Consider the following 26,152-nt stretch of genomic DNA (forward strand, 5'->3'; position numbering starts at 1 on the left):
GTTTTGTGATGTGTTGTTGTGAATGTGTTGTTTATCCGTTGGTGTTGGTGAAAGTAGCTAGCAGTGATGCTAATAATAAAGGCTCCTCTACTGCAATAGTGACAACTGCTTTCTTGGAGCCATCCATCTTTGTTTACGTTTAGGTCGTAAATGGTACAAACGCAAACGGGGACGCATACCGCCAATTTAAACAGGAAGTTACAACATTTCACGTCATCATCTTGAGTCTCACTGCTCGTAGCAACGTAAATGGATCACAGCAAAAGTGTCAGTGAAGGCACCTCTGGGTGGAAAACTGCGGCAAACCCTCGCCACCACCGCTGCCACTGCTGCTGCACGCGCTCAGATGAGCAGAAGAACTGTGAGGTGACACGTCCAACAGACCAACATGTTTTATTGATGACAGCGCCCTCTACAGGCCACAGCATTCATTAAAACAGTCTGAGCTAGCATCAATGAGCTAACAAGCTAATCACCGCACACTCAATCAGTCCCTTCATTAGTCATCATCATCATCATCGTCATTGTTTGTGTCATCCCTTCATTAAACTGATTAAACTTTATTAACACAACCTGCTGCAGACAAAACATCAGCTCCAGCAGCACTGATATAACCCCGCCCCCTCGGCTGTGACACGCCCACAGGACTGATGTCACGCCCAGGAGTTTATGACTTAAACATTGACCATCTTCACAGAAAAGGAGGAAGATTTTACTTTATAATTAATCTTCAGGTTCTTAAGATTAACAACACTGAGCAGCTACTATGCTAAGCTAGTTAGCATTAGCTCATGTTTTATTGATTTAAGTGGAAAAACAAACTGAATTAAAGCTGCAAGCAGCGATGAACGGGACCTCAGGCTCTCGCTGTCGGCCTCCAGCTCACGTAGACAGTGTGAATTATTTGTAAGAGTCAAAATGTCGATAAAACAAGCACTTTCTACATAGGCTTAGGGTGTTTGGTATCCAACAGAAGGTGATGTTGCTTTTCTATCATGCTGTGATTGAGAGTATATTTCGCTATGCAATTTCTGTTTGGTTTGGAAATTTAACTGTGAAATTAAAGTCCCAAATCAACAGACTAGCTCTCAGTGCACTCAAAGTGATGGGGGTGAGGGAGCACCCCACAATCCAAGCAATATTTGAAGACACTGTACTCAGACAAGCCAGGAAAATAATTGAGGACCCCTCTCATGTGTTAAATTCAGAATACAAACTGTTACCCTCTGGCAGACGTTACAGAATCCCAGTAAAAAATGAAAAAAGGTTTTTGAATAGGCATAAATTTTCATTCATTCCACTATCCATTACCCTGTTGAACACAGGCCGGTAATGTATGCATGTATGTATGTATGTATGTATGTATGTATGTATGTATGCACTTAGGTATGCACTTTATGATTGTATGTCTGTATGGAGTATGTGGGTATGGACTTCAGGTATGCACTTTACGACCACACTTTATGTCTTTATGTCTGCACTGTTAGCACTTGTGTTTCTTGTTAATGTTATGTGTTATGTCCTAGGTAGCAGCCTGTGCATGTCCAACACAAATTTCCTTCGGGACTAAATAAATGAATCTTGAATCTTGAATCTTAAAACAAGCTATGTCAATATAACGCAAGGTCATTTTTGGCAATGAACTCATGGCTTGGGAGTAGAACTTTGATGGCTTCTGAAAACCAAACTACTGACGAGGACATCAATCAATCAATCAATCAATCAATCAATCAATCAATCAATCAATATCACAAATCACAATTTGCCTCACAGGGCTTTACAGCATAAACATCCCTCTGTCCTCAGGACCCAATGAGACAGAAGGGGAGACAGAGAGAGATGCAGGACAGACGGTAATAACAGTAGCTTACAACAACATTAATGAAAATAATAATATTATAATTATAATTCTGGCTACTGTGGTACAATATGTTGAATTAATATCTGATAGTATACATGTGTGACAATAATCATATGTGTATAATAACAGTAGAAGTATGACACACACACACACACACACACACACACACACACTCACACAGTCAGACAGCCTGCATGTTCTTAGGTGACAGCACAGGCACTTCAAGATTAAACGTTACAGGAACAAGAGGGACTTCGCCCTTCAGCCGAGGTCCCTAATTATAAAGATGACATCATTCACTTGTTGGTTCATTTGTATATTTCAGACCACAGAGAGAGGACATTTTGTTTTAGCTTTAGCTAAAGTTAGCCTGTGGCTATCTGAGGAGCTAACCCTAAGGGCCTGTTCTTTTACAGTTTACTATTTATCAGAGGACGGGGGCAGGTGGGGGAACATCCACGACTCTTTCTCCACCAAAAATTAGTTATTAGATATTTGATGTTTGAACGTTAAAGGTTGAAGAAAATCTCAGTTTTTCACTTTTGTTGTACAAATGCTTTATTTTTGGACAAATCTTAAATGAGACGTAGAATAAAGTGATTAGAATGAAATATCATTATTTCAAGATCATATTTGGTTACGGGTTTATTTTCTGACAGAAGTGTTCATCACATCCAACCATGTTAGGATGAAGTAACCTAGGCATAGGCATACGTCATGTTTGTATTAATTTTATTGATTGATGGCCAGCACATCTGGATCTGGTTTGGGCAGAGACCCAAGGTCTGGATGATAATGGATGATGTGTTTTCTATAGGGATGCCACAGATCAGTTACATAGGGGGCCCATATACTTCATCCTAACAAACGATTTCTGTATGCCCCGCCCCTAAACCAAAATAAAAAACATAAGTCCCTCCTGAGTGCTTCAAAAATGAGAATAAATAACGAACAGTCCCTAAGTTTTTTCTTTTTGTTCGTTCACATTTTATATTGAAATTATTTTCTATAACATGAGAATCTGTCACACGGTGAAACAGACGCACGATGTTGGAAGCACTGACCTGGTATCGTTTGCATAGTTAGCTTCCTACGTTCCTAATGCGTACTTCCTGTTAGCCTGCTAACGTTATCATCATCAACTGCCAGTGTTTCTGACTCTTTTCCAATGAAAGTAGCACAAGCACCAAAAGTTTCTATGAGTTGACAGATGATGTCATAAACTTATGTAGAGGAGAGCAGGGGAGGGGGCGGTATTGCGCATGCGTGGCTTCCGTAGAAGACCAAGCAACATCTCCAGGCGTCCGTGACCAAAAATCATTTACCCTCAATTTCATTAATTTTGAAATCCTTTGACCTCAAAATCGTACCTGCGATCACCAGACAATTAATTGTACGGCCTTACATACACTCATTTGCATATTGATGACATCACTGTGCATTCACTTGCATAAAGCCATGTAGTTGAGGGAGTGCTGACTGAGCAGCTTGCGGGGTAACGAAAATACGACATGTTAGACTTCAATATTTTCCCTGGTCTAAAAATGAGGTTAAAATCAAAACAAAAAGAAAAGCGGCGACGCAGACGTCAGCTTCAGTCATGCATCAGCTTCACACATGATGCATTCAGGCACAGTGCTGAGTGTGGGTCACCTGAGGTTCATAATTTAGGAAGAAGAGGGAGGTCAGAGAGAGTCCAGTGTCGACAGCCTCAGAGGTTCAGTGAGCTGCACGTGCTCAGTAGAGGTTCAGGACCTGAGGGGGGGACGGATTGTGCTGTGACACTGGGTAAGAAAAGGAAGTGCTGTGTTATCTCTGTGGGGTTCAGTCTGTGGCCGACAGCCAGGAGTCAGGTGAAATGGTGGGTTGAGGGTAAGCTCAGGTGTGTACAGGCAGTTTCTCTGAACCCTTTCAAACCGTGACTCTGCTGCGATCCGGTCCAGAGTCTCAGACGTTGGGTCGGATCTCAGCGTAGTTTTTAACGACTCCAGAGAACCTGATGACGTGAACTTCAGAGTTTCTGGGTTTGAAGTCCTGCCACAGGTACTCAGGTGACAGCACCTTACTGGGCTTATTGATCCACATGTACCTGAACAAACAGGAAGTACATCATCACAACACAGGTCAAAGGTCAACACCGTTTCAAGACAGTCTCTCTTCCTGCCTACCTGTTCAGGTGACTCTCTTCCTGCCTACCTGTTTAGGCGACTCTCTTCCTGCCTACCTGTTTAGGCGACTCTCTTCCTGCCTACCTGTTCAGGCGACTCTCTTCCTGCCTACCTGTTCAGGCGACTCTCTTCCTGCCTACCTGTTCAGGTGACTCTCTTCCTGCCTACCTGTTCAGGCGACTCTCTTCCTGCCTACCTGTTCAGGTGACTCTCTTCCTGCCTACCTGTTCAGGCGACTCTCTTCCTGCCTACCTGTTCAGGCGACTCTCTTCCTGCCTACCTGTTTAGGTGACTCTCTTCCTGCCTACCTGTTTAGGTGACTCTCTTCCTGCCTACCTGTTCAGGCGACTCTCTTCCTGCCTACCTGTTTAGGTGACTCTCTTCCTGCCTACCTGTCCAGGCAACTCTCTTCCTGCCTACCTGTTCAGGCGACTCTCTTCCTGCCTACCTGTTCAGGCGACTCTCTTCCTGCCTACCTGTTCAGGTGACTCTCTTCCTGCCTACCTGTTTAGGTGACTCTCTTCCTGCCTACCTGTTCAGGCGACTCTCTTCCTGCCTACCTGTTCAGGCGACTCTCTTCCTGCCTACCTGTTCAGGCGACTCTCTTCCTGCCTACCTGTTCAGGTGACTCTCTTCCTGCCTACCTGTTTAGGTGACTCTCTTCCTGCCTACCTGTTCAGGCGACTCTCTTCCTGCCTACCTGTCCAGGCGACTCTCTTCCTGCCTACCTGTTCAGGCGACTCTCTTCCTGCCTACCTGTTCAGGCGACTCTCTTCCTGCCTACCTGTTCAGGTGACTCTCTTCCTGCCTACCTGTTTAGGTGACTCTCTTCCTGCCTACCTGTTCAGGCGACTCTCTTCCTGCCTACCTGTTCAGGCGACTCTCTTCCTGCCTACCTGTTCAGGCGACTCTCTTCCTGCCTACCTGTTCAGGCGACTCTCTTCCTGCCTACCTGTTCAGGCGACTCTCTTCCTGCCTACCTGTTCAGGCGACTCTCTTCCTGCCTACCTGTTTAGGTGACTCTCTTCCTGCCTACCTGTTTAGGTGACTCTCTTCCTGCCTACCTGTTCAGGCGACTCTCTTCCTGCCTACCTGTTTAGGTGACTCTCTTCCTGCCTACCTGTTTAGGTGACTCTCTTCCTGCCTACCTGTTCAGGTGACTCTCCTCCTGCCTACCTGTTAAGGCGACTCTCCTCTTGCCTACCTGTTCAGGTGACTCTAATCCTGCCTACCTGTTAAGGTGACTCTAATCCTGCCTACCTGTTAAGGTGACTTTCCTCCTGCCAGGCAGCCTCAATGCCATCCTTGGCGTCAGCCTCGAAGTTATAGCGGCAGGTTTTGGCGAGCAGGTGTACTTCCTGTAGGAGGCCTCCGAAGGCCCCCCCGCAGTAGTAGAAGTCCCCCTCCCCATACGCCACGTAGGCTCTGGACTCGGGTCTCCGCTCGTAGGGGAAATTACTGCGGTCATCTCTATAGTAACCTGCAGACAAACAAACGAACAGTCTGACGGTACTGAAGGAGAACACAGGTGCATCCTGGGAAATATAAAGTCTGTTAAATATAAGTCTGCAGTTCACTCCTTTACATTTTATTTTGCTGCAGGGGCTCAGACAGTAAGCAGTGACTTCAGAGGTTCTGCACACACATGGATTATCATGATGATCCTGAATCAAACATGATTCTCACCGGTAAAAATTCGCCGACATCAAATAAAACCTGATACTCATCCACTCTGAAACCTGTGATCTGTCTGTGGGGAGTCGTTACTGTGGACACGATGGTTTCTGTCCGCCATGCATTTAACTCTTTCCCCGCCACTGACCTGGTATTCCAGCAAACTGTATAAGATAGGTGGCGCTGTTACACATCATGTGAAATACAACAGCACTGCAGTGTCTAAAAACAAATGAAGAAGAAGACCCGCTGGAAACAGGAAGAAGATGTTGTTTACAGAAATGTAGCAGCTTGTGAACTGCACCAAAACGCCGGCACCAACAAAAAGTTCACGGTTGCACAAGTCGTGGAGACGTCGATGGACTCAGACTCCGATACTTCCTGTTTTGATCAACATTCTGAATCTGATTGGACGAAGAAACAAACCAGTTTGGTGGGATGGAAGAGGATCTCCATGACGACCACAGAGGAGACGGAGACAACAGAACACTGAACGTGACGTGTTCCGCTGCTGTACCTTAAATCATTATTATTATTGTTATAATTACTGTCATTTCTACAATTCAAACTGACGTCAGGAAATTAGAAATAACAAAAATGTAAATGTGAAATTAATCTTTAATTGAAAATGACTCTTTTGGTTATTTTTCTCAGCTTCTTGTCCAAAATGTTGTTTCTGTTATGAAAAGTCAAGAGTTGATAAAAAGAAATGGAATCGGTCTGTTCTTCAGTATAGACTGTTTATACATTCATAGAACAAATGATTCTGTGGGTCTGTAAAGATCAGTGATGATGATCAAAGTGCTGGAAACCTAAAAATAATAAATTGGTGGAGAAAGAGTTAACGAGGGCAGGGCTCGCTACGTTACGTTCAGTAATCAATCAATCAATCAATCAATTTTATTTATAAAGCCCAATATCACAAATCACAATTTGCCTCACAGGGCTTTACAGCATACGACATCCCTCTGTCCTTATGACCCTCACAGCTGATCAGGAAAAACTCCCCAAAAAACCCTTTAACGGGGAAAAAAAACAGTAGAAACCTCAGGAAGAGCAACTGAGGAGGGATCCCTCTTCCAGGACAGACAGACGTGCAATAGATGTCGTACAGAACAGATCAGCATAATAAATTAATAGTAATCCGTATGACACAATGAGACAGAGAGAGAGAGAGAGAGAGAGAGACAGAGAGAGAGACAGAGAAAGAGACAGAGAGAGACAGACAGAGAGAGAGAGAAAGAGACAGAGATGCAGGACAGACGGTAATGACAGTAGCTTACAACAACATTATTGAAAGTAATAATATTATAGTTATAGTTCTGGCAACTGTGATACAATATGTTGAAAGTATGTATTAATATCTGGCAGTATACATGTGTGACAATAGTCATATGTGTATAATAACAGTAGAAGTATGACTAATGACTAATGATGGCAGCAGCAGCAGGAGGCATCTGGCAGGACCACGGCAGCAGCACAACCACACACGTCACGCTGTCCAGACACCGCTGTGATATGAGTTAATCTGAGAGACAGTGGAGCACAAAGGCTCCGGAGAAGAAGCCGAGTTAGTGACATCCAGAATGGCCGAGTTAGCAAGATGCAGTAATAGAATACGAGAGAGAGAGAGAGAAGGAGAGAAGGTGCCCGGTGTATTATAGGGGGGTCCTCCGGCAGACTAGGCCTAAGTCAGCCTAACTAGGGGCTGGTACAGGGCAAGCCTGAGCCAGCCCTAACTATAAGCTTTATCAAAGAGGAAAGTCTTAAGTCTAGTCTTAAATGTGGAGACGGTGTCTGCCTCCCGGACCGTAACAGGAAGATGATTCCACAGGAGAGGAGCCTGATAGCTGAAGGCTCTGGCTCCTGATCTACTTTTGGAGACTTTAGGGACCACGAGTAACCCTGCGTTCTCAGAGCGCAGTGTTCTGGTGGGATAATATGGCACTATGAGCTCTCTAAGATATGACGGAGCTTGACCATTTAGAGCTTTATAAGTTAACAGTAGGATTTTAAATTCAATTCTGGATTTTACAGGGAGCCAGTGCAGAGAAGCTAAAACAGGAGAAATAAGATCTCGTTTCTTAGTTCCTGTTAGTACACGTGCTGCTGCATTCTGAATTAGCTGGAGAGTTTTTAAGGACTTACTAGAGCTACCTGATAATAGAGAGTTACAGTAATCCAGCCTAGAGATAACAAAAGCGTGGACCAATTTTTCTGCATCTTTTCGGGTCAGGATAGGCCTAATTTTCACAATATTACGCAGATGAAAAAATGCAGTCCGTGAGGTTTGCTTTAAATGAGAATTAAAAGACAAATCTTGATCAAATATTACTCCGAGGTTTCTTACGGTAGTGCTAGAGGCCAGAGCAATGCCATCTAGAGAAACTATGTCATCAGATAAAGAGTCTCTGAGTTGTTTGGGGCCAAGAACAATAACTTCAGTTTTGTCTGAATTTAACATCAGGAAATTGGTGCTCATCCAGGTTTTTATGTCTTTAAGGCAGTTATGGAGTTTAGTTAATTGATTACTTTCTTCTGGCTTCATCGATAAATACAACTGAGTATCATCCGCATAACAATGGAAATTTATAGAGTGATTTATAATGATGTTACCTAAAGGAAGCATATATAGAGTAAATAGGATTGGTCCGAGCACAGAACCTTGCGGAACTCCAAAACAAACTTTGGTACGTAAGGATGATTCATTATGAACGTCAACAAACTGAAAACGATCAGATAAATAAGATTTAAACCAGCTTAGTGCAGAACCTTTTAGGCCAATTAAGTGATCCAGTCTCTGCAGTAGAATTTGATGGTCAATTGTGTCAAACGCCGCACTAAGATCTAATAAAACAAGAACAGAGACAAGTCCTTTGTCTGAAGCAATCAGAAGGTCATTTGTAATTTTAACTAGTGCTGTCTCAGTGCTATGATGCACTCTAAATCCTGACTGAAATTCCTCAAATAAATTATTATCATGGAGAAAATCACACAGCTGGTCTGCGACTACTTTCTCAAGGATCTTTGACATAAAGGGAAGATTAGATATTGGTCTATAGTTGGCTAACACCTCTGGATCCAGGGTGAGCTTTTTTAGTAGAGGTTTAATTACAGTTACCTTAAAAGACTGTGGTACATAGCCTGTTAATAAGGATATATTGATCATATCTAATATATGAGTGTTAACTAAAGGAAAGACCTCCTTAAGTAGCCTAGTTGGGATGGGGTCTAAGAGACATGTTGATGATTTAGATGAAGAAATCACTGCGGTCAATTCTTGAAGAGAAATTGGGGAGAAGCAATCTAAATATATATTAGGTCTTACAGCTGTGTTTGAGGTTAGATAGGTACTATCTGAGGACAAGAGGTCATGAATTTTGCCTCTAATAGTTAGAATTAAGGAAAAAAATAAAAAAGAAACACAAGGCTCAATAGAGCTTTGACTCTCAGTCAGCCTGGCTACAGTGCTGAAAAGAAACCTGGGGTTGTTCTTGTTTTCTTCTATTAATGCTGAGTAATAGTTTGCTCTGGCATTGCGGAGGCCCCTCTTATAAGTTTTGAGACTGTCTGTCCAGATTAAACGAGATTCTTCCAGTTTGGTCAATCGCCAATTCCTTTCAAATTTTCGCGATATTTGTTTTAACTTACGGGTTTGAGAGTTATACCAAGGAGCGAACTTTCTTTGCTTTTTTAACTTCTTTTTAAGAGGAGCTACAGAGTCAAGTGTTGTTCGCAGCGAGCCTACGGCGCTATCGATAAAATGATCAAAGTCGGTACAGGAAACCTCTGTTACTGAGGGACTTGGTATTGAATTTAACGACGGAGTAATCTTTTCCTTAAATTTTGTGACAGCACTATCTGATAAACATCTAGTATAGTAACTGTTGCTGAGTGGCGTGTAATCGGGTAAAAAGAAATCAAAAGTAATCAGATAATGATCCGATAGTGAGGGATTCTGTGGAAAGACTTTTAGGTTATCAATTTCAATTCCATACGTCAGAACTAGATCGAGGGTATGGTTAAAACAGTGAGTGGGTTCATGTACACCCTGACTGAAGCCAATGGAGTCTATTAATGAGATAAACGCGGTAGCCAGGGAGTCATTATCAACGTCGACATGAATGTTAAAATCGCCTACAATAATAACTTTATCTGATTTAAGAACTAAACTGGATAAAAACTCTGAGAATTCAGATACAAATTCAGAATACGGGCCAGGAGCACGGTACACTATAACAAATAAAAGTGGCTGCGAGGTTTTCCAGGTCGGATGTAAAAGACTAAGAACGAGGCTTTCAAATGAATTATAATCTAGTTTAGGTTTAGGGCTGATTAACAGACTAGAGTTAAAAATGGCTGCAACTCCCCCTCCTTGGCCTAAATGAAGCGCCGCAGAATGAAGCTAGCGACCTGACAAAACAACCGTCTGTAAACGGTCACAGGTTTTTCTGAACTGAAGGTTAAAGTTAAAACTGTGTTTTGTGTTTGTGGAGTCAATTTAATACAGAATGATAATAATAATTACTATTCTAATTAATTAATTGGGTTATTAAAATAACAATAATAATAACAGAGTAATTAATTGATTAATTGAGCTATCAATAATAATAACAGGTTAAATCAGAAATGTAAATATAAACTAGAACTGCAAGCAGTCATGAACGGGGTCCAAGCCTCCCCGCGCACCTCGGCCTCCGCGCCCCATGGAGCCCACGATAGTTGGCCCAAAGGACGACAGGCTCAGGGCGAGCGTCAGGACATGCCAACATCTGAGCTGCAGTATTCACTATAATGGAAAGTGCATTGGAAGTCCAAAAGGCTGAACGCGTTTGTTGCGATAAGTCACACCCACTTTGACCAATCATTACCAAATGTTGCGGCTGGCCTCAGGACTGACCCCACATCATGCTCACTAATTTTCATACAAATCCGATCTACTTTCATGAAACATGATATTTCTGGGTTTACAGCTTCCACTAGTGGCCAATTTGGGCCAAATTTGGCACCGAACCACTGAACGACCTCTAGAACATGTGTGTTAAGTGTCATGTTGATATAATTTAGAAAATATGCAACAATATGTGTATTTTAGCTAGCAAAAATTTTTTGTCGTCAATAATTCGCACATTTTTTGACCGGGCAAAATTCTTTTGATAACTTTAGATCAGGTCCATCTTGAGAGTCGAGGTGCCAAGTTTCATGCAGTTTGGACAAAATCTGTAGGAGTTTGAAAAAGTAGGTTTTGGACGTGTAGCGACTTAGCTAAGGAAATGTGTGGCGTAAGTGGGCGGGGCCTAAGTCAGCAAATCCAGCTCTATTTAGGGAATAAGGGTATATAAAGTTTATGGATATGTGATTTAAAATGTGGAAGTAACAGGAAAAAACGCATTTGCATCTGTTATAGCGCCACCTAGTGAAGTATCTGCATAATTTTTGGTATGCTAGGTCTGTGTCCTATTCTACATGTACTCTATAAATTTCACAGCCCTCAGTACAATAGTTCAGCTGAAATAAATGTTTTCTGTTTATCTTGTTATAAGCCACATCCACTACGACCAGTCATGACCACCTTCAATATATGGCCTCAGGAATGGCCCTACATCATACCCACCAAATTTCATAAAAATTGGTGTAACCGTTTAGGAGATATAAACTTCCCATTTTTATAGCGCCCCCTAGCGGCCAATGTTCACCAACTTCGGTTTACACCCTCACAGTCACATACTTACTAAGGATCTCAGGTTTGGGTCTGATAGCTTTTAATTTGACAAAGATACGGAACAGTTCGCATTTTCATAGCTAGTTACAAAAATTTGTTTGTCAATAATTTGTACATTTTTTGACTGGGCAAAATTCTTTTGATAACGATAACTTTAGATCAGGTCTATCTTGTGAGTGTAGGTGCCAAGTTTCATGCAGTTCGGACAAAATCTTTAGGAGGAGTTCGAAAAAGTAGATTTTGCAGATTTTGCCATTTTTGGCGGGAAAAAAGTTAGACAGAAGTGGGCGGAGCCATGCACACGTGATGCAGCTCCATTCAGGGAATCCATGGATATAAGGCTTTTGAATGTGCGACATGCAGTGTGGGAGTTACATGCCAAAACGTGTTGGCCTTGGTTGTAGCGCCCCCTGCAGGTGTACGTATGTCCATTTTTGCGTCTGAGGTCCCTGCAGGGATCTGGACCAACCCTCCAAATTGCACCACCCTCCCTTGCATGGTGTAGCCTGCAGCAATAGTTTTACTTACGGAAAAATAATAATAAGATGTTTAAAGGAGCAATAAGTGAAATTCATCATTTCTAGATTGAAGGAATTAAAAAGTTGCTATGTGAAGAACTAGAGGTGTAATTTCATCTAGAGTATAGCATGACCTCACACACCCTCTCTCTGTGTTGATCTCCAGCCCATTGTTTACAAGCCGGTCCGGCTGCGTGTTCATGTACGTTCATGTGTTTAGCTATTCCCCTGCCTACTTCAATGATGATGGTCCCTGTAATAAATGTAATATATTTGCTGAGATGGAGGCGAGGCTCAGTGACTAGAGGAGCTGGTAGAAGCGCTCCATAGCTGTAAGTTACTCTAGTAGCCGTAGTAGCTCTAGTGCTAACTCCAGGAGCTAACGCTAATGTCCCTACTCTGCGTGAGCCGGAGCTATGAGCAGAAGAGTAGGGATGTTAGCGTGGCAGCCAACTAGTGCTAACGCTAACAGGAAAGCAGGGAAATAGCTAAACACAGCAGAGACTGAGAGTGAGTGAAAGACATTGCTAACTGCTAAACTAAGGCAAACTAAGTTGGCTGTTCAGGTTTTATTTCCTCGCCCCTGTGGCAACTGAATCTGCCTGTAGTGAAACCAGGGCTAACCGGTGCTTCCTCCTCAGGCTCCACTTCACTCAGCTGCCAGCACAGCCAGTTAGCCTCCGCTAGCTTCCCAGCTAACGTTAGCCCCGGCTCTCCGTTTGGATCCAACCGGAGCACCGAGCCCTGGTTTGTTATTCAGGTTAAAGTGGGAAGAAGCAGCGGGTTTATCGGGCAGCTGAGTGAAGTGGAGCCTGAGGAGGAAACACCGGGACCGTCTGGATGTAATAGTCCGTGGAGGTGCTGCGGTGCTCGGCTGCACAGACGAGGCAAGTGGAGTGGGGGGTGGAGAGCAGAGGTAGAGGGAGGAGTGGCTCATGACACACTTTGTTTTGGTCTACAGGCAGTGCACAACAGCAAACCTAGCAGTGAAATGATTTCGCTTTTTGCCCTTTTAATAATAACAATAAAAATCTGAACAGAAACAATAGGTTTCTCAGCACCGCGGGACCTGGGACACAGTCTGCTTGCATACGCATTTCCCAGGCCCCACGGGCTTGGACCCCTAATAACTTATTAGAAATAATCAGGGGTTAACTCAGGGTGGGGTTACACAGGGACACGCCCACTGACCTGGATGGATCACAGCCACCAGCCCGCCCAGCGACTCCGTCCCCCAGCGGCCGTGGAACTTGGAGTCCACATCCAGACAGAAGATGTAGTCGCTATGCTTACGAAGCTCCTCCTCTATGAGCGTCTGGATGAGCTCCATCCTGCGAGCAGAGATCTCCTGCCAACGCTTGGAGCTGGGCACCGAACGCACTGTCAGCTGCAGGAGGAGGGGGAGGAGTCAGAGAAACAGCTGCAGACAAACCACACCTCCAACAGGTTGGTTTCTTTTCACTTGTGTCGTCTGTTACCTGTCTGCCAGCGGCCATTTTGACTTGGGGCACCTCAGTGGGCCGGTCAGTGAATACGTAGATGTGCACCCTGAAACCAACAAAGAAGTGCTGCTCCGCCGTCTCCAGGAAGTTCTTCAGGAACATGATGTACCTGTCCAGAACGTCACGGGGGTCAGTTCACGTCAAAGAATGAAACGCTGCATTCAGGGCGGCATGGAAACCACAGTGTTGTGAAGTCAGGCTTACTTTCCGACAGCGAACACGGTGGCGGCAACGCTGATGTTCTTTGGTTTGTAGATGCTGTCGAGTAGAACTGGGCTGAAGGTTCCCTCCCACACAACAGGAGCCAACCAAGGCGTCACCGTCACCACGTCGCTACGGCTACAGTGAAGAATGACATCATCACAGCAGCCACAGTGACAGTCTGTAGTTCTTATTAACACCTGACCTCAGATCAGACCCTCAACACATCAGACCAATCAGATCACAGCCCAGAGAGTCTGTTTACGTTTCCTCAGGCTACGGTCAGCAGACAGTCGAATGTCAGCCGGAGGAAACGTCCGAATGTTGAATCAGAATTTACATGAAGTCACGCAAACAAACAAACAAACAAAGAGCAGTGAATGATACTCACCCCTGCACGATGCTAGGCTGCTCGTACTTTAGACTGAAACACAAACAGTTTCCTCATCAGAAATACAGCTAACATCTGTTAGCACTGTTAGCACTGTGAGCTCTTCAAGTGCTGTTAGCCCTGTTAGCACTGTTGGCCCTGTTGGGATTGATAGTTCTGTTAACACTATTAGCTCTGTTAGCCCTATTAGCATTGTTGGTACTGATAGTTCTATTAGCCCTGTTAGCACTGTTAGCCCTGTTGGTACTGATAGTTCTGTTAGCACTGTTAGCTCTGTTAGCCCTATTAGCATGGATACTTCTATTAGCACTGTGAGCTCTTTAAGTGCTGTTAGCACTGTTGGCCCTGTTGGTACTGATAGTTCTGTTAGCTCTGTTAGCACTTGTAGCCCTATTGGCTCTGTCAGCACTGTAAGCACTGTTAGCACTGTTAGCCCTGTTGGTACTGATAGTTCTGGTAGCACTGTTAGCCCTGTTGGTACTGATAGTTCTGGTAGCACTGTTAGCCCTGTTAGCACTGTGAGCTCTGTTAGCTCTTTTAGCACTGTTAGCTCTGTTAGCCCTAATAGAACTGTTGGTACTGATAGTTCTGTTAGCTCTGTTAGCACTGGTAGCCATCTTGGCTCTGTCAGCACTGTTAGCCCTGTTAGCCCTGTTGGTACTGATAGTTCTGGTAGCACTGTTAGCCCTATTAGCATTGTTGGTACTGATAGTTCTATTAGCACTGTGAGTTCTGTTAGTCCTAATAGCTCTGTTAGCATTGTTAGCTCCATTAGCCCTGTTAGCTCTGTTAGCTCTATTAGCACTGTTAGCCCTGTTTGCTCTATTAGTCATGTTAGCTCTGTTAGCTCTGTTTGATCTCTACAGCTCAAACAGTGATGTCTGCTGAGGTTCATGCTGACATGTATTAGAACTGATGAAGATGAAGATGAAGGCACTCACTGTTCAGGAGCCACCAGGTGGATCTCGTAACTCACAGGGATGACATCAGCAGGTCTTCACAACGCGCACACACACACACACACACACACACACACATTAGTCATATATTCTGTGACATTAACAACAGGAAGTTCCCGTCTGTGTTTTTTTATCTCACAGTGTGAAAGTTTTTAAGTTAATAAATCATTAACTGAGTCATAAAACACATCTCAAACAGGTGGTAAATGTGTAAACAAACTGCTTCGATAAAGCTTCACACAGTCTGATACAACGTGAACTGCACACAGAGACACAGTTGGGTCGGTTCTGTCCTCACTGACCTTAGATCAGGACGGTTCTGATCAATGACCTCTGACCTGTGTGTCTGTGGTTTACTTTACAGATATTTGATATTTCAGCAGATGAACTTTCCGTCTCTTTAAATCACGTCTGATCACTTTATGTTTAGTTAATTGAACGTGTTCCTGTGGGCAGAGCTTCCTGTTGTGTTCCACATGTACAATGATCGCAACAGATCCGGGATCAGATAAAGACAGAGTATCAGCCTGAACAGGTGAGCAGGTGAACAGGGCTCTGTGTGAGCAGGATGGAGCTGATAAGCCTATCAGTCCACACCCAGGGAGAATCCCACAAGGAACGAGATTCCTTGGAGAGAATTTTGAGTGCTGAGCTGTCGAAGGTTAATTCATGGCTCATTGATAACATGTTGTCTTTGCACCTAGGTAAGACCGAGGCTATTCTTTTTGGCTCCTAACACAGGATGAGTAAGTCCTCGGATGTCAAGGTCACACTAAATGGTGAGACGGTATCTGCTACCTCATCTGTCAAGTACCTCGGCTGTATTCTTGAAAGCCGTTTGGATGGTAACATTATGGCTTACAAAGTTCTTGGCAAGGTCTTTGGCCTCACTAAATTTTTAGCAAGAACCTCCAGATTGCTTGACAGGGAGTCAATGTTAGTTTTAGCTAACTCTTTAATTTTAAGTCATTTTGATTTTGCCAGTACCTCTTGGTTTGAGAGTTTAACTAAACTTCTCAAAGGTGATTTTAGGTCAGGGCCCCCGGTCACACATAGGTAGGAGCCATTTTAAAGAACTCAACTGGCTTCCAGTTGAAGCGAGAGTCACTTTATCTAGGCTGTGTATGGTACATAAGATCATTTATGGTGCTGTCCCTGCTTTTTTAATAAATTATTTTCAACATGTTAGGGAAATACACAGTATTTCTACAAGAGCCAGTGTTGGTGATGTGCGCTTGTATAAGTTTAACTCTCTTATCGGTGAGGGATCCTTTTCTTACACTGGGTCTTTTCAGTGGAACGGCTTGGATTTGGTTATTAAATTAGCCTCCAATTTAAGTCGGTCCAAATTTCTTACAAAAGCCTGGCTTTTGGAAAAGGTTCCTATATGAAAACTGCCTCAGCTCTTGAAGACGTATCTGTCTCAAATATGATTGTTCCCTTCGTTTCTTTATTGTGACCATGGTTGTGTATGTTTTTGTATGGTTTTATTGATGGAGCTTTAACCGCCGCGCATGTGGGTTGCCACCTTGTATGTATGAGGACCACAATGGAAATAAGTCCTGGACTTTATTGTGTTTTTATCCTCGATTGTGTCAGCCAACGTGCATGGGTAATATGTACTCTTGTGTTTTATGCCATCTAATAAAACTAAACTAAACTAAAGGTGCCATCATGGAAGATGTGTAAACATGTCTGCTACTGACGGGGTTAAAGAATGTCTGTCGCTCAAACAGTTTGGTTCTGTTTGCAGCGTCACACTTGCTGTGGCTCTGACACGTCTGTCAAATGGTTCTGATGTTTGGTTTAAAGTTGTGTTTGTGTTTTTGTGTTGATGTGAAACAGCATTCGTCCTCAAACGCAACACGAACTCCACTGAATACAAAACTCAGAGTTACTGACCCCGCCTCCTGTCTGATGTCATCCGGCTCAAAGGATATGACGGCTCTGCAACACGCATATACACACACACACACACACACACAAACAAACACACTTAACTTTATTGTGTTATTAATAATGTTAATAACTTGCGTATCAGTGTGTGTGTATCAATGTGTGTGTATCAGTGTGTGTGTACCTGGGGTAAGGGAACAGGTAAACGTAGCAGTACAACACTCTGTGGGTTCAAACACAATCAATCATTAATAATCAAAAAGAAGTGATCAGATCATATTTACACAGTTACTGAATAAGCATCGGCTGCAGGCTGTTTTCAGCTCTGTGATTGGCTGTCTGTCAGTGAAATGCACCGTGGGAGTTGAAGTGTTTAACCTGCTGATTTCACCTCTGTGAGGGTGGAAATACATTTATGCTGTTTGATAAATTATCAGTTTGTCAGTTGTTTATATGACGAATACTTCACATGGCTGTAATAACATCAGGACAGTCCAGTGTCTGTGGTTAGTTCACACATCTGTAATAACATCAGGACAGCCCAGTGTCTGTGGTTAGTTCACACATCTGTAATAACAACAGGACAGCCCAGTGTCTGTGGTTAGTTCACACGTCTGTAATAACATCAGGACAGTCCAGTGTCTGTGGTTAGTTCACATGGCTGTAATTACAGCCCAGTGTCTGTGGTTAGTTCACATGTCTGTAATAACATCAGGACAGTCCAGTGTCTGTGGTTAGTTCACATGGCTGTAATTACAGTCCAGTGTCTGTGGTTAGTTCACACGTCTGTAATAACATCAGGACAGCCCAGTGTCTGTGGTTAGTTCACATGTCTGTAATAACATCAGGACAGTCCAGTGTCTGTGGTTAGTTCACATGTCTGTAATTACATCAGGACAGCCCAGTGTCTGTGGTTAGTTCACATGTCTGTAATTACAGTCCAGTGTCTGTGGTTAGTTCACATGTCTGTAATAACATCAGGACAGTCCAGTGTCTGTGGTTAGTTCACATGTCTGTAATAACATCAGGACAGCCCAGTGTCTGTGGTTAGTTCACATGTCTGTAATTACATCAGGACAGCCCAGTGTCTGTGGTTAGTTCACATGTCTGTAATTACAGTCCAGTGTCTGTGGTTAGTTCACATGTCTGTAATTACAGTCCAGTGTCTGTGGTTAGTTCACATGTCTGTAATAACATCAGGACAGTCCAGTGTCTGTGGTTAGTTCACACGTCTGTAATAACATCAGGACAGTCCAGTGTCTGTGGTTAGTTCACATGTCTGTAATAACATCAGGACAGTCCAGTGTCTGTGGTCAGTTCACATGTCTGTAATTACAGTCCAGTATCTGTGGTTAGTTCACATGTCTGTAATTACAGTCCAGTGTCTGTGGTTAGTTCACATGTCTGTAATAACATCAGGACAGTCCAGTGTCTGTGGTCAGTTCACATGTCTGTAATTACAGTCCAGTATCTGTGGTTAGTTCACATGTCTGTAATTACAGTCCAGTGTCTGTGGTTAGTTCACATGTCTGTAATAACATCAGGACAGTCCAGTGTCTGTGGTTAGTTCACATGTCTGTAATTACAGCCCAGTGTCTGTGGTTAGTTCACATGTCTGTAATAACATCAGGACAGTCCAGTGTCTGTGGTTAGTTCACATGTCTGTAATTACAGCCCAGTGTCTGTGGTTAGTTCACATGTCTGTAATGACATCAGGACAGTCCAGTGTCTGTGGTCAGTTCACATGTCTGTAATTACAGTCCAGTATCTGTGGTTAGTTCACATGTCTGTAATTACAGTCCAGTGTCTGTGGTTAGTTCACATGTCTGTAATAACATCAGGACAGTCCAGTGTTTGTGGTTCGTTCACATGTCTCTAATTACAGTCCAGTGTCTGTGGTTAGTTCACATGTCTGTAATTACAGTCCAGTGTCTGTGGTTAGTTCACATGTCTGTAATAACATCAGGACAGTCCAGTGTCTGTGGTTAGTTCACATGTCTGTAATTACAGCCCAGTGTCTGTGGTTCGTTCACATGTCTCTAATTACAGTCCAGTGTCTGTGGTTAGTTCACATGTCTGTAATTACAGTCCAGTGTCTGTGGTTAGTTCACATGTCTGTAATAACATCAGGACAGTCCAGTGTCTGTGGTTAGCTCACACGTCTGTAATAACATCAGGACAGTCCAGTGTATGTGGTTAGTTCACACGTCTGTAATAACATCAGGACAGTCCAGTGTCTGTGGTTAGTTCACATGTCTGTAATAACATCAGGACAGTCCAGTGTCTGTGGTCAGTTCACATGTCTGTAATTACAGTCCAGTGTCTGTGGTTAGTTCACATGTCTGTAATTACAGTCCAGTGTCTGTGGTTAGTTCACATGTCTGTAATAACATCAGGACAGTCCAGTGTCTGTGGTTCGTTCACATGTCTCTAATTACAGTCCAGTGTCTGTGGTTAGTTCACATGTCTGTAATTACAGTCCAGCGCCTGTGGTTAGTTCACATGTCTGTAATAACATCAGGACAGTCCAGTGTCTGTGGTTCGTTCACATGTCTCTAATTACAGTCCAGTGTCTGTGGTTAGTTCACATGTCTGTAATTACAGTCCAGCGCCTGTGGTTAGTTCACACGTCTGTAATAACATCAGGACAGCCCAGTGTCTGTGGTTAGTTCACATGTCTGTAATTACAGTCCAGTGTCTGTGGTTAGTTCACATGTCTGTAATAACATCACGACAGTCCAGTGTCTGTGGTTAGTTCACATGTCTGTAATAACATCAGGACAGTCCAGTGTCTGTGGTTAGTTCACATGTCTGTAATAACATCAGGACAGTCCAGTGTCTGTGGTTAGTTCACATGTCTGTAATAATATCAGGACAGTCCAGTGTATGTGGTCAGTTCACATGTCTGTAATTACAGTCCAGTGTCTGTGGTCAGTTCACATGTCTGTAATTACAGTCCAGTGTCTGTGGTTAGTTCACATGTCTGTAATTACAGCCCAGTGTCTGTGGTTAGTTCACATGTCTGTAATTACATCAGGACAGTCCAGTGTCTGTGGTCAGTTCACATGTCTGTAATTACATCAGGACAGTCCAGTGTCTGTGGTCAGTTCACATGTCTGTAATAATATCAGGACAGTCCAGTGTCTGTGGTCAGTTCACATGTCTGTAATTACAGTCCAGTGTCTGTGGTTAGTTCACATGTCTGTAATAACATCAGGACAGTCCAGTGTCTGTGGTTAGTTCACATGTCTGTAATAATATCAGGACAGTCCAGTGTCTGTGGTTAGTTCACATGTCTGTAATAACATCAGGACAGCCCAGTGTCTGTGGTTAGTTCACATGTCTGTAATTACAGTCCAGTGTCTGTGGTTAGTTCACATGTCTGTAATAACATCAGGACAGTCCAGTGTCTGTGGTTAGTTCACACGTCTGTAATAACATCAGGACAGTCCAGTGTCTGTGGTTAGTTCACATGTCTGTAATAACATCAGGACAGTCCAGTGTCTGTGGTCAGTTCACATGTCTGTAATTACAGTCCAGTGTTTGTGGTTAGTTCACATGTCTGTAATTACAGTCCAGTGTCTGTGGTTAGTTCACATGTCTGTAATAACATCAGGACAGTCCAGTGTCTGTGGTTAGTTCACATGTCTGTAATTACAGCCCAGTGTCTGTGGTTAGTTCACATGTCTGTAATAACATCAGGACAGTCCAGTGTCTGTGGTTAGTTCACATGTCTGTAATTACAGTCCAGTGTCTGTGGTTAGTTCACATGTCTGTAATTACATCAGGACAGTCCAGTGTCTGTGGTCAGTTCACATGTCTGTAATTACAGTCCAGTATCTGTGGTTAGTTCACATGTCTGTAATTACAGTCCAGTGTCTGTGGTTAGTTCACATGTCTGTAATAACATCAGGACAGTCCAGTGTCTGTGGTTAGTTCACATGTCTGTAATTACAGTCCAGTGTCTGTGGTTAGTTCACATGTCTGTAATAACATCAGGACAGTCCAGTGTCTGTGGTTAGTTCACACGTCTGTAATAACATCAGGACAGTCCAGTGTCTGTGGTTAGTTCACATGTCTGTAATAACATCAGGACAGTCCAGTGTCTGTGGTTAGTTCACATGGCTGTAATTACAGTCCAGTGTCTGTGGTTAGTTCACATGTCTGTAATTACATCAGGACAGTCCAGTGTCTGTGGTCAGTTCACATGTCTGTAATTACAGTCCAGTATCTGTGGTTAGTTCACATGTCTGTAATTACAGTCCAGTGTCTGTGGTCAGTTCACATGTCTGTAATAACATCAGGACAGTCCAGTGTCTGTGGTTAGTTCACATGTCTGTAATTACAGTCCAGTGTCTGTGGTTAGTTCACATGTCTGTAATAACATCAGGACAGTCCAGTGTCTGTGGTTAGTTCACACGTCTGTAATAACATCAGGACAGTTCAGTGTCTGTGGTTAGTTCACATGGCTGTAATAACATCAGGACAGCCCAGTGTCTGTGGTTAGTTCACATGTCTGTAATAACATCAGGACAGTCCAGTGTCTGTGGTCAGTTCACATGTCTGTAATTACAGTCCAGTGTCTGTGGTCAGTTCACATGTCTGTAATTACAGTCCAGTGTCTGTGGTTAGTTCACATGTCTGTAATAACATCACGGCAGTCCAGTGTCTGTGGTTAGTTCACATGTCTGTAATAACATCAGGACAGTCCAGTGTCTGTGGTTAGTTCACATGTCTGTAATAACATCAGGACAGCCCAGTGTCTGTGGTTAGTTCACATGTCTGTAATAACATCAGGACAGTCCAGTGTCTGTGGTCAGTTCACATGTCTGTAATTACAGTCCAGTGTCTGTGGTCAGTTCACATGTCTGTAATTACAGTCCAGTGTCTGTGGTTAGTTCACATGTCTGTAATAACATCAGGACAGCCCAGTGTCTGTGGTTAGTTCACATGTCTGTAATAATATCAGGACAGTCCAGTGTCTGTGGTCAGTTCACATGTCTGTAATTACAGTCCAGTGTCTGTGGTCAGTTCACATGTCTGTAATTACAGTCCAGTGTCTGTGGTTAGTTCACATGTCTGTAATTACAGTCCAGTGTCTGTGGTTAGTTCACATGTCTGTAATTACATCAGGACAGTCCAGTGTCTGTGGTCAGTTCACATGTCTGTAATAATATCAGGACAGTCCAGTGTCTGTGGTCAGTTCACATGTCTGTAATTACAGTCCAGTGTCTGTGGTTAGTTCACATGTCTGTAATAACATCAGGACAGTCCAGTGTCTGTGGTTAGTTCACATGTCTGTAATTACAGCCCAGTGTCTGTGGTTAGTTCACATGTCTGTAATTACATCAGGACAGTCCAGTGTCTGTGGTTAGTTCACATGTCTGTAATTACAGCCCAGTGCCTGTGGTTAGTTCACATGTCCGTTATAACATCAGGACAGCCCAGTGTCTGTGGTTAGTTCACATGTCTGTAATAATATCAGGACAGTCCAGTGTCTGTGGTCAGTTCACATGTCTGTAATTACAGTCCAGTGTCTGTGGTTAGTTCACATGTCTGTAATAACATCAGGACAGTCCAGTGTCTGTGGTTAGTTCACATGTCTGTAATTACAGTCCAGTGTCTGTGGTTAGTTCACATGTCTGTAATTACAGCCCAGTGTCTGTGGTTAGTTCACATGTCTGTAATTACATCAGGACAGTCCAGTGTCTGTGGTCAGTTCACATGTCTGTAATTACAGTCCAGTGTCTGTGGTTAGTTCACATGTCTGTAATTACAGTCCAGTGTCTGTGGTTAGTTCACATGTCTGTAATAACATCAGGACAGTCCAGTGTCTGTGGTTAGTTCACGTCTCTAATTACAGTCCAGTAAACTACAGTAAGTCCTAATAAGACTGGATAAACTCATTGTATCTGTAGTACTTGAACTCACCCCAGCAGCAGAGCTGACAGTAGAATCACAGTCGCAGCTTTACTGTTCATCAGATTCATCATTTCAGACTCGAACCAGGAAGATCCTGATCCACTTGGTAACAGTCCTTAATACAGACCAGGTCCAGTGAGTCCAGGTCCAGGAGGTCTAAACAGATGGCTCCTGTGCGTCTGTAGAAAGTAGTTAGTCTTTGTAAGTTCTGGTCCTGCTGTGTCCTGCTGTGTCCTGCAGGTTCAGACAGACGCAGACTCTGTCTCACTGTGGAGGACAGGTCATGTGTTTCAGTACCTAGCAGCTGCGTCTGTCCACAGGCAGAGAGACAGATAAGAGTCCATGAGTATCCTCTGGGCTTTAGTACGGAGTCCTGTGAGGGTCAAACGGAACAGACACTGTAGTTATGACTACATGTCTATAAACTGAACATGAGGCTGTCCTGTGGACAGACATGTGTCCTCATGTGTCCGCAGGTGTTCACAGTGTAGACATCATGAGGACACAGAGGAGACTGGAACCTAAGGTTCGGCTGAACCGACTCTTTAACGTCACTGAAGGCTGTAGCTCACCTCTACCTGAGACACGGTCCAGGTGTGTGTCGTCACACCGCCGTCAGTACCTTACTGGTGTCATGTCGAGGATCAATAACCAGTTATTGGAAGTGATTGATGACGTCTGACCGCCACACCGAGGGCATTTCCGCGTTGACGCGCGAGCCCCGAACAAACCGTGACTGTCAATCAACACACCGAACACCACGAGACAACCGGAAACGGACCCACAGACGGTGAGACGGAACCGACAGACACAAACAGACAGAGACCGAGCACAGATCAAACTTCAGACTCACCGTGTCCGCGTGCCACTCCCAGCGCGCGCTCACTCTCAGAGATAGCTACAAACAGGAAGTGTTGCCTCCTGTCTGTCCGCTCTCTGCAGGTCCCCCCCGGCCCGCCTGAGGCTCCTCCCCCCCGCCCCTCAGCCCAGGTAACTGTGTGACGTCATCAGGTGATTTACTGCAGATAACAACAAACAAAAACAAAACAAACAGTAACGGAGTAACGGACTGAGCCTGACAGACAACACCCAGGGCAGCAGCGCCCGCAGCTGATCACTGAAGGAGCTCGTCAATACATCAGCTCAGATCATACAGGACATGACGTCATCAATAATGATTGATTATCTGACAGACTTCAGTGAGTTCACCTGACCTGAGGTAATCAGAGTACACAGAATTCCACTGAGTACTTTTACTCGAGTACTGATACTTGACAGGCGATTATGTGTACTGTCAATACTTTTATTAACCACAGTTACTGTAGTCAGGCTTTAATGCAGGACTGATACTTGTAATGGAGTATTCTGACAACACAGTAGCAGTACTCAGTTACTGCAGTAACTGGTCAGAGTACAGATTACTTCTATCAGTGAGGAGTACATGAACATGTGTCTGAGATCAGCTGCTGTTTGTCTCCACCTGCTGGTTGGTTTACGTCACTGCACTCAGACCGCCTCCCTCTGACCTCACATCAGTTTCATGACCTACCTCTGGCTGAGCTGCTGGCTGTGACGTCATCAGGCCATCTGAAGCCCCGCCCCCAAAGACAGGAAACTCTCTGCTCAAAACACCTGAGAGACTGATGTCATCGCTGTGACTGGTACTGTCACTGGAGGGTTTCCAGGTTCCAGGGTCCTTGAGGATGTTCCAAGGGACTTTAAGAGAACCTTGAGAAGGCATTAAAGTTTCTCTGTGGTGCAAATTGTCCTTGGAAAGTATTCCAGGGTTTTTGAAGAATTTCCAGAATTGAATATGTTACAGATATCTTTGAGAAGAATCCAGGGATCCTTGAATATGTTCCAGGAGTTGTTGGGAAGGTGCTGAGGGGGTCCTTGAATATAATAATTAATAATATAATAATTACTAAGGATGAATAAAAGGAGAGTCAAAGCTCTATTGAGCCTTGTATTCCTTTAGCCCTTAGCAGTAATGATTTTATGAGCTTTTTTAATGACAAAATTCTAACTATTAGAGGCAAAATTCATGACCTCCTGTCCTCAGATAGTACCTATCTAACCTCAAACACAGCTGTAAGACCTAATATATATTTAGATTGCTTCTCCCCAATTTCTCTTCAAGAACTGACAGCAGTGATTTCTTCATCTAAATCATCAACGTGTCTCTTAGACCCCATCCCAACTAGGCTACTTAAGGAGGTCTTTCCTTTAGTTAACACTCATATATTAGATATGATCAATATATCCTTATTAACAGGCTATGTACCACAGTCTTTTAAGGTAGCTGTAATTAAACCTCTACTAAAAAAGCTCACCCTGGATCCAGAGGTGTTAGCCAACTATAGACCAATATCTAATCTTCCCTTTATGTCAAAGATCCTTGAGAAAGTAGTCGCAGACCAGCTGTGTGATTTTCTCCATGATAATAATTTATTTGAGGAATTTCAGTCAGGATTTAGAGTGCATCATAGCACTGAGACAGCACTAGTTAAAATTACAAATGACCTTCTGATTGCTTCAGACAAAGGACTCGTCTCTGTACTTGTTTTATTAGATCTTAGTGCGGCGTTTGACACAATTGACCATCAAATTCTACTGCAGAGACTGGATCACTTAATTGGCCTAAAAGGTTCTGCACTAAGCTGGTTTAAATCTTATTTATCTGATCGTTTTCAGTTTGTTGACGTTCATAATGAATCATCCTTACGTACCAAAGTTTGTTTTGGAGTTCCGCAAGGTTCTGTGCTCGGACCAATCCTATTTACTCTATATATGCTTCCTTTAGGTAACATCATTAGAAATCACTCTATAAATTTCCATTGTTATGCGGATGATACTCAGTTGTATTTATCGATGAAGCCAGAAGAAAGTAATCAATTAATTAAACTCCATAACTGCCTTAAAGACATAAAAACCTGGATGAGCACCAATTTCCTGATGTTAAATTCAGACAAAACTGAAGTTATTGTTCTTGGCCCCAAACAACTCAGAGACTCTTTATCTGATGACATAGTTTCTCTAGATGGCATTGCTCTGGCCTCTAGCACTACCGTAAGAAACCTCGGAGTAATATTTGATCAAGATTTGTCTTTTAATTCTCATTCAAAACAAACCTCACGGACTGCATTTTTTCATCTGCGTAATATTGCGAAAATTAGGCCTATCCTGACCCGAAAAGATGCAGAAAAATTGGTCCACGCTTTTGTTACCTCAAGGCTGGATTACTGTAACTCTCTATTATCAGGTAGCTCTAGTAAGTCCTTAAAAACTCTTCAGCTAATTCAGAATGCAGCAGCACGTGTACTAACAGGAACTAAGAA

At 43.4% G+C, this 26,152-nt stretch overlaps 1 protein-coding gene across 6 annotated transcripts; it reads right to left on the bottom strand.

Annotated features, from left to right (window-relative positions):
- Positions 1-374: 374 nt before the first annotated feature.
- On the bottom strand, positions 375-23,779 carry LOC117268756 (globoside alpha-1,3-N-acetylgalactosaminyltransferase 1-like). 6 transcript variants are annotated; one of them, XM_033645420.2, is made up of 11 exons: positions 23,668-23,779; positions 22,824-23,187; positions 17,077-17,115; positions 16,899-16,943; positions 14,979-15,032; positions 14,038-14,070; positions 13,650-13,784; positions 13,422-13,554; positions 13,135-13,330; positions 5,290-5,509; positions 375-3,950 (listed from the first exon to the last, which is right to left on the bottom strand). In XM_033645420.2, the coding sequence occupies exons 2-11, from the start codon at positions 22,883-22,885 to the stop codon at positions 3,809-3,811; spliced, it is 1,059 nt and encodes a 352-aa protein (XP_033501311.1). In that variant the 5' UTR covers positions 22,886-23,187; positions 23,668-23,779; the 3' UTR covers positions 375-3,808. The 6 variants fall into 6 exon arrangements, with proteins under 6 accessions (XP_033501311.1, XP_033501312.1, XP_078017404.1 ...); XM_033645421.2 differs by having other exon boundaries at positions 22,824-23,124; positions 23,668-23,769; XM_078161278.1 differs by lacking the exon at positions 23,668-23,779 and adding an exon at positions 23,387-23,661 and having other exon boundaries at positions 22,824-23,124.
- Between the last annotated feature and the right edge of the window lie 2,373 nt (positions 23,780-26,152).

This window comes from Epinephelus lanceolatus, chromosome 18 (genome assembly GCF_041903045.1).
Source record: "Epinephelus lanceolatus isolate andai-2023 chromosome 18, ASM4190304v1, whole genome shotgun sequence".
In the NCBI taxonomy this organism is placed as follows: Eukaryota; Metazoa; Chordata; class Actinopteri; order Perciformes; family Serranidae; genus Epinephelus; species Epinephelus lanceolatus.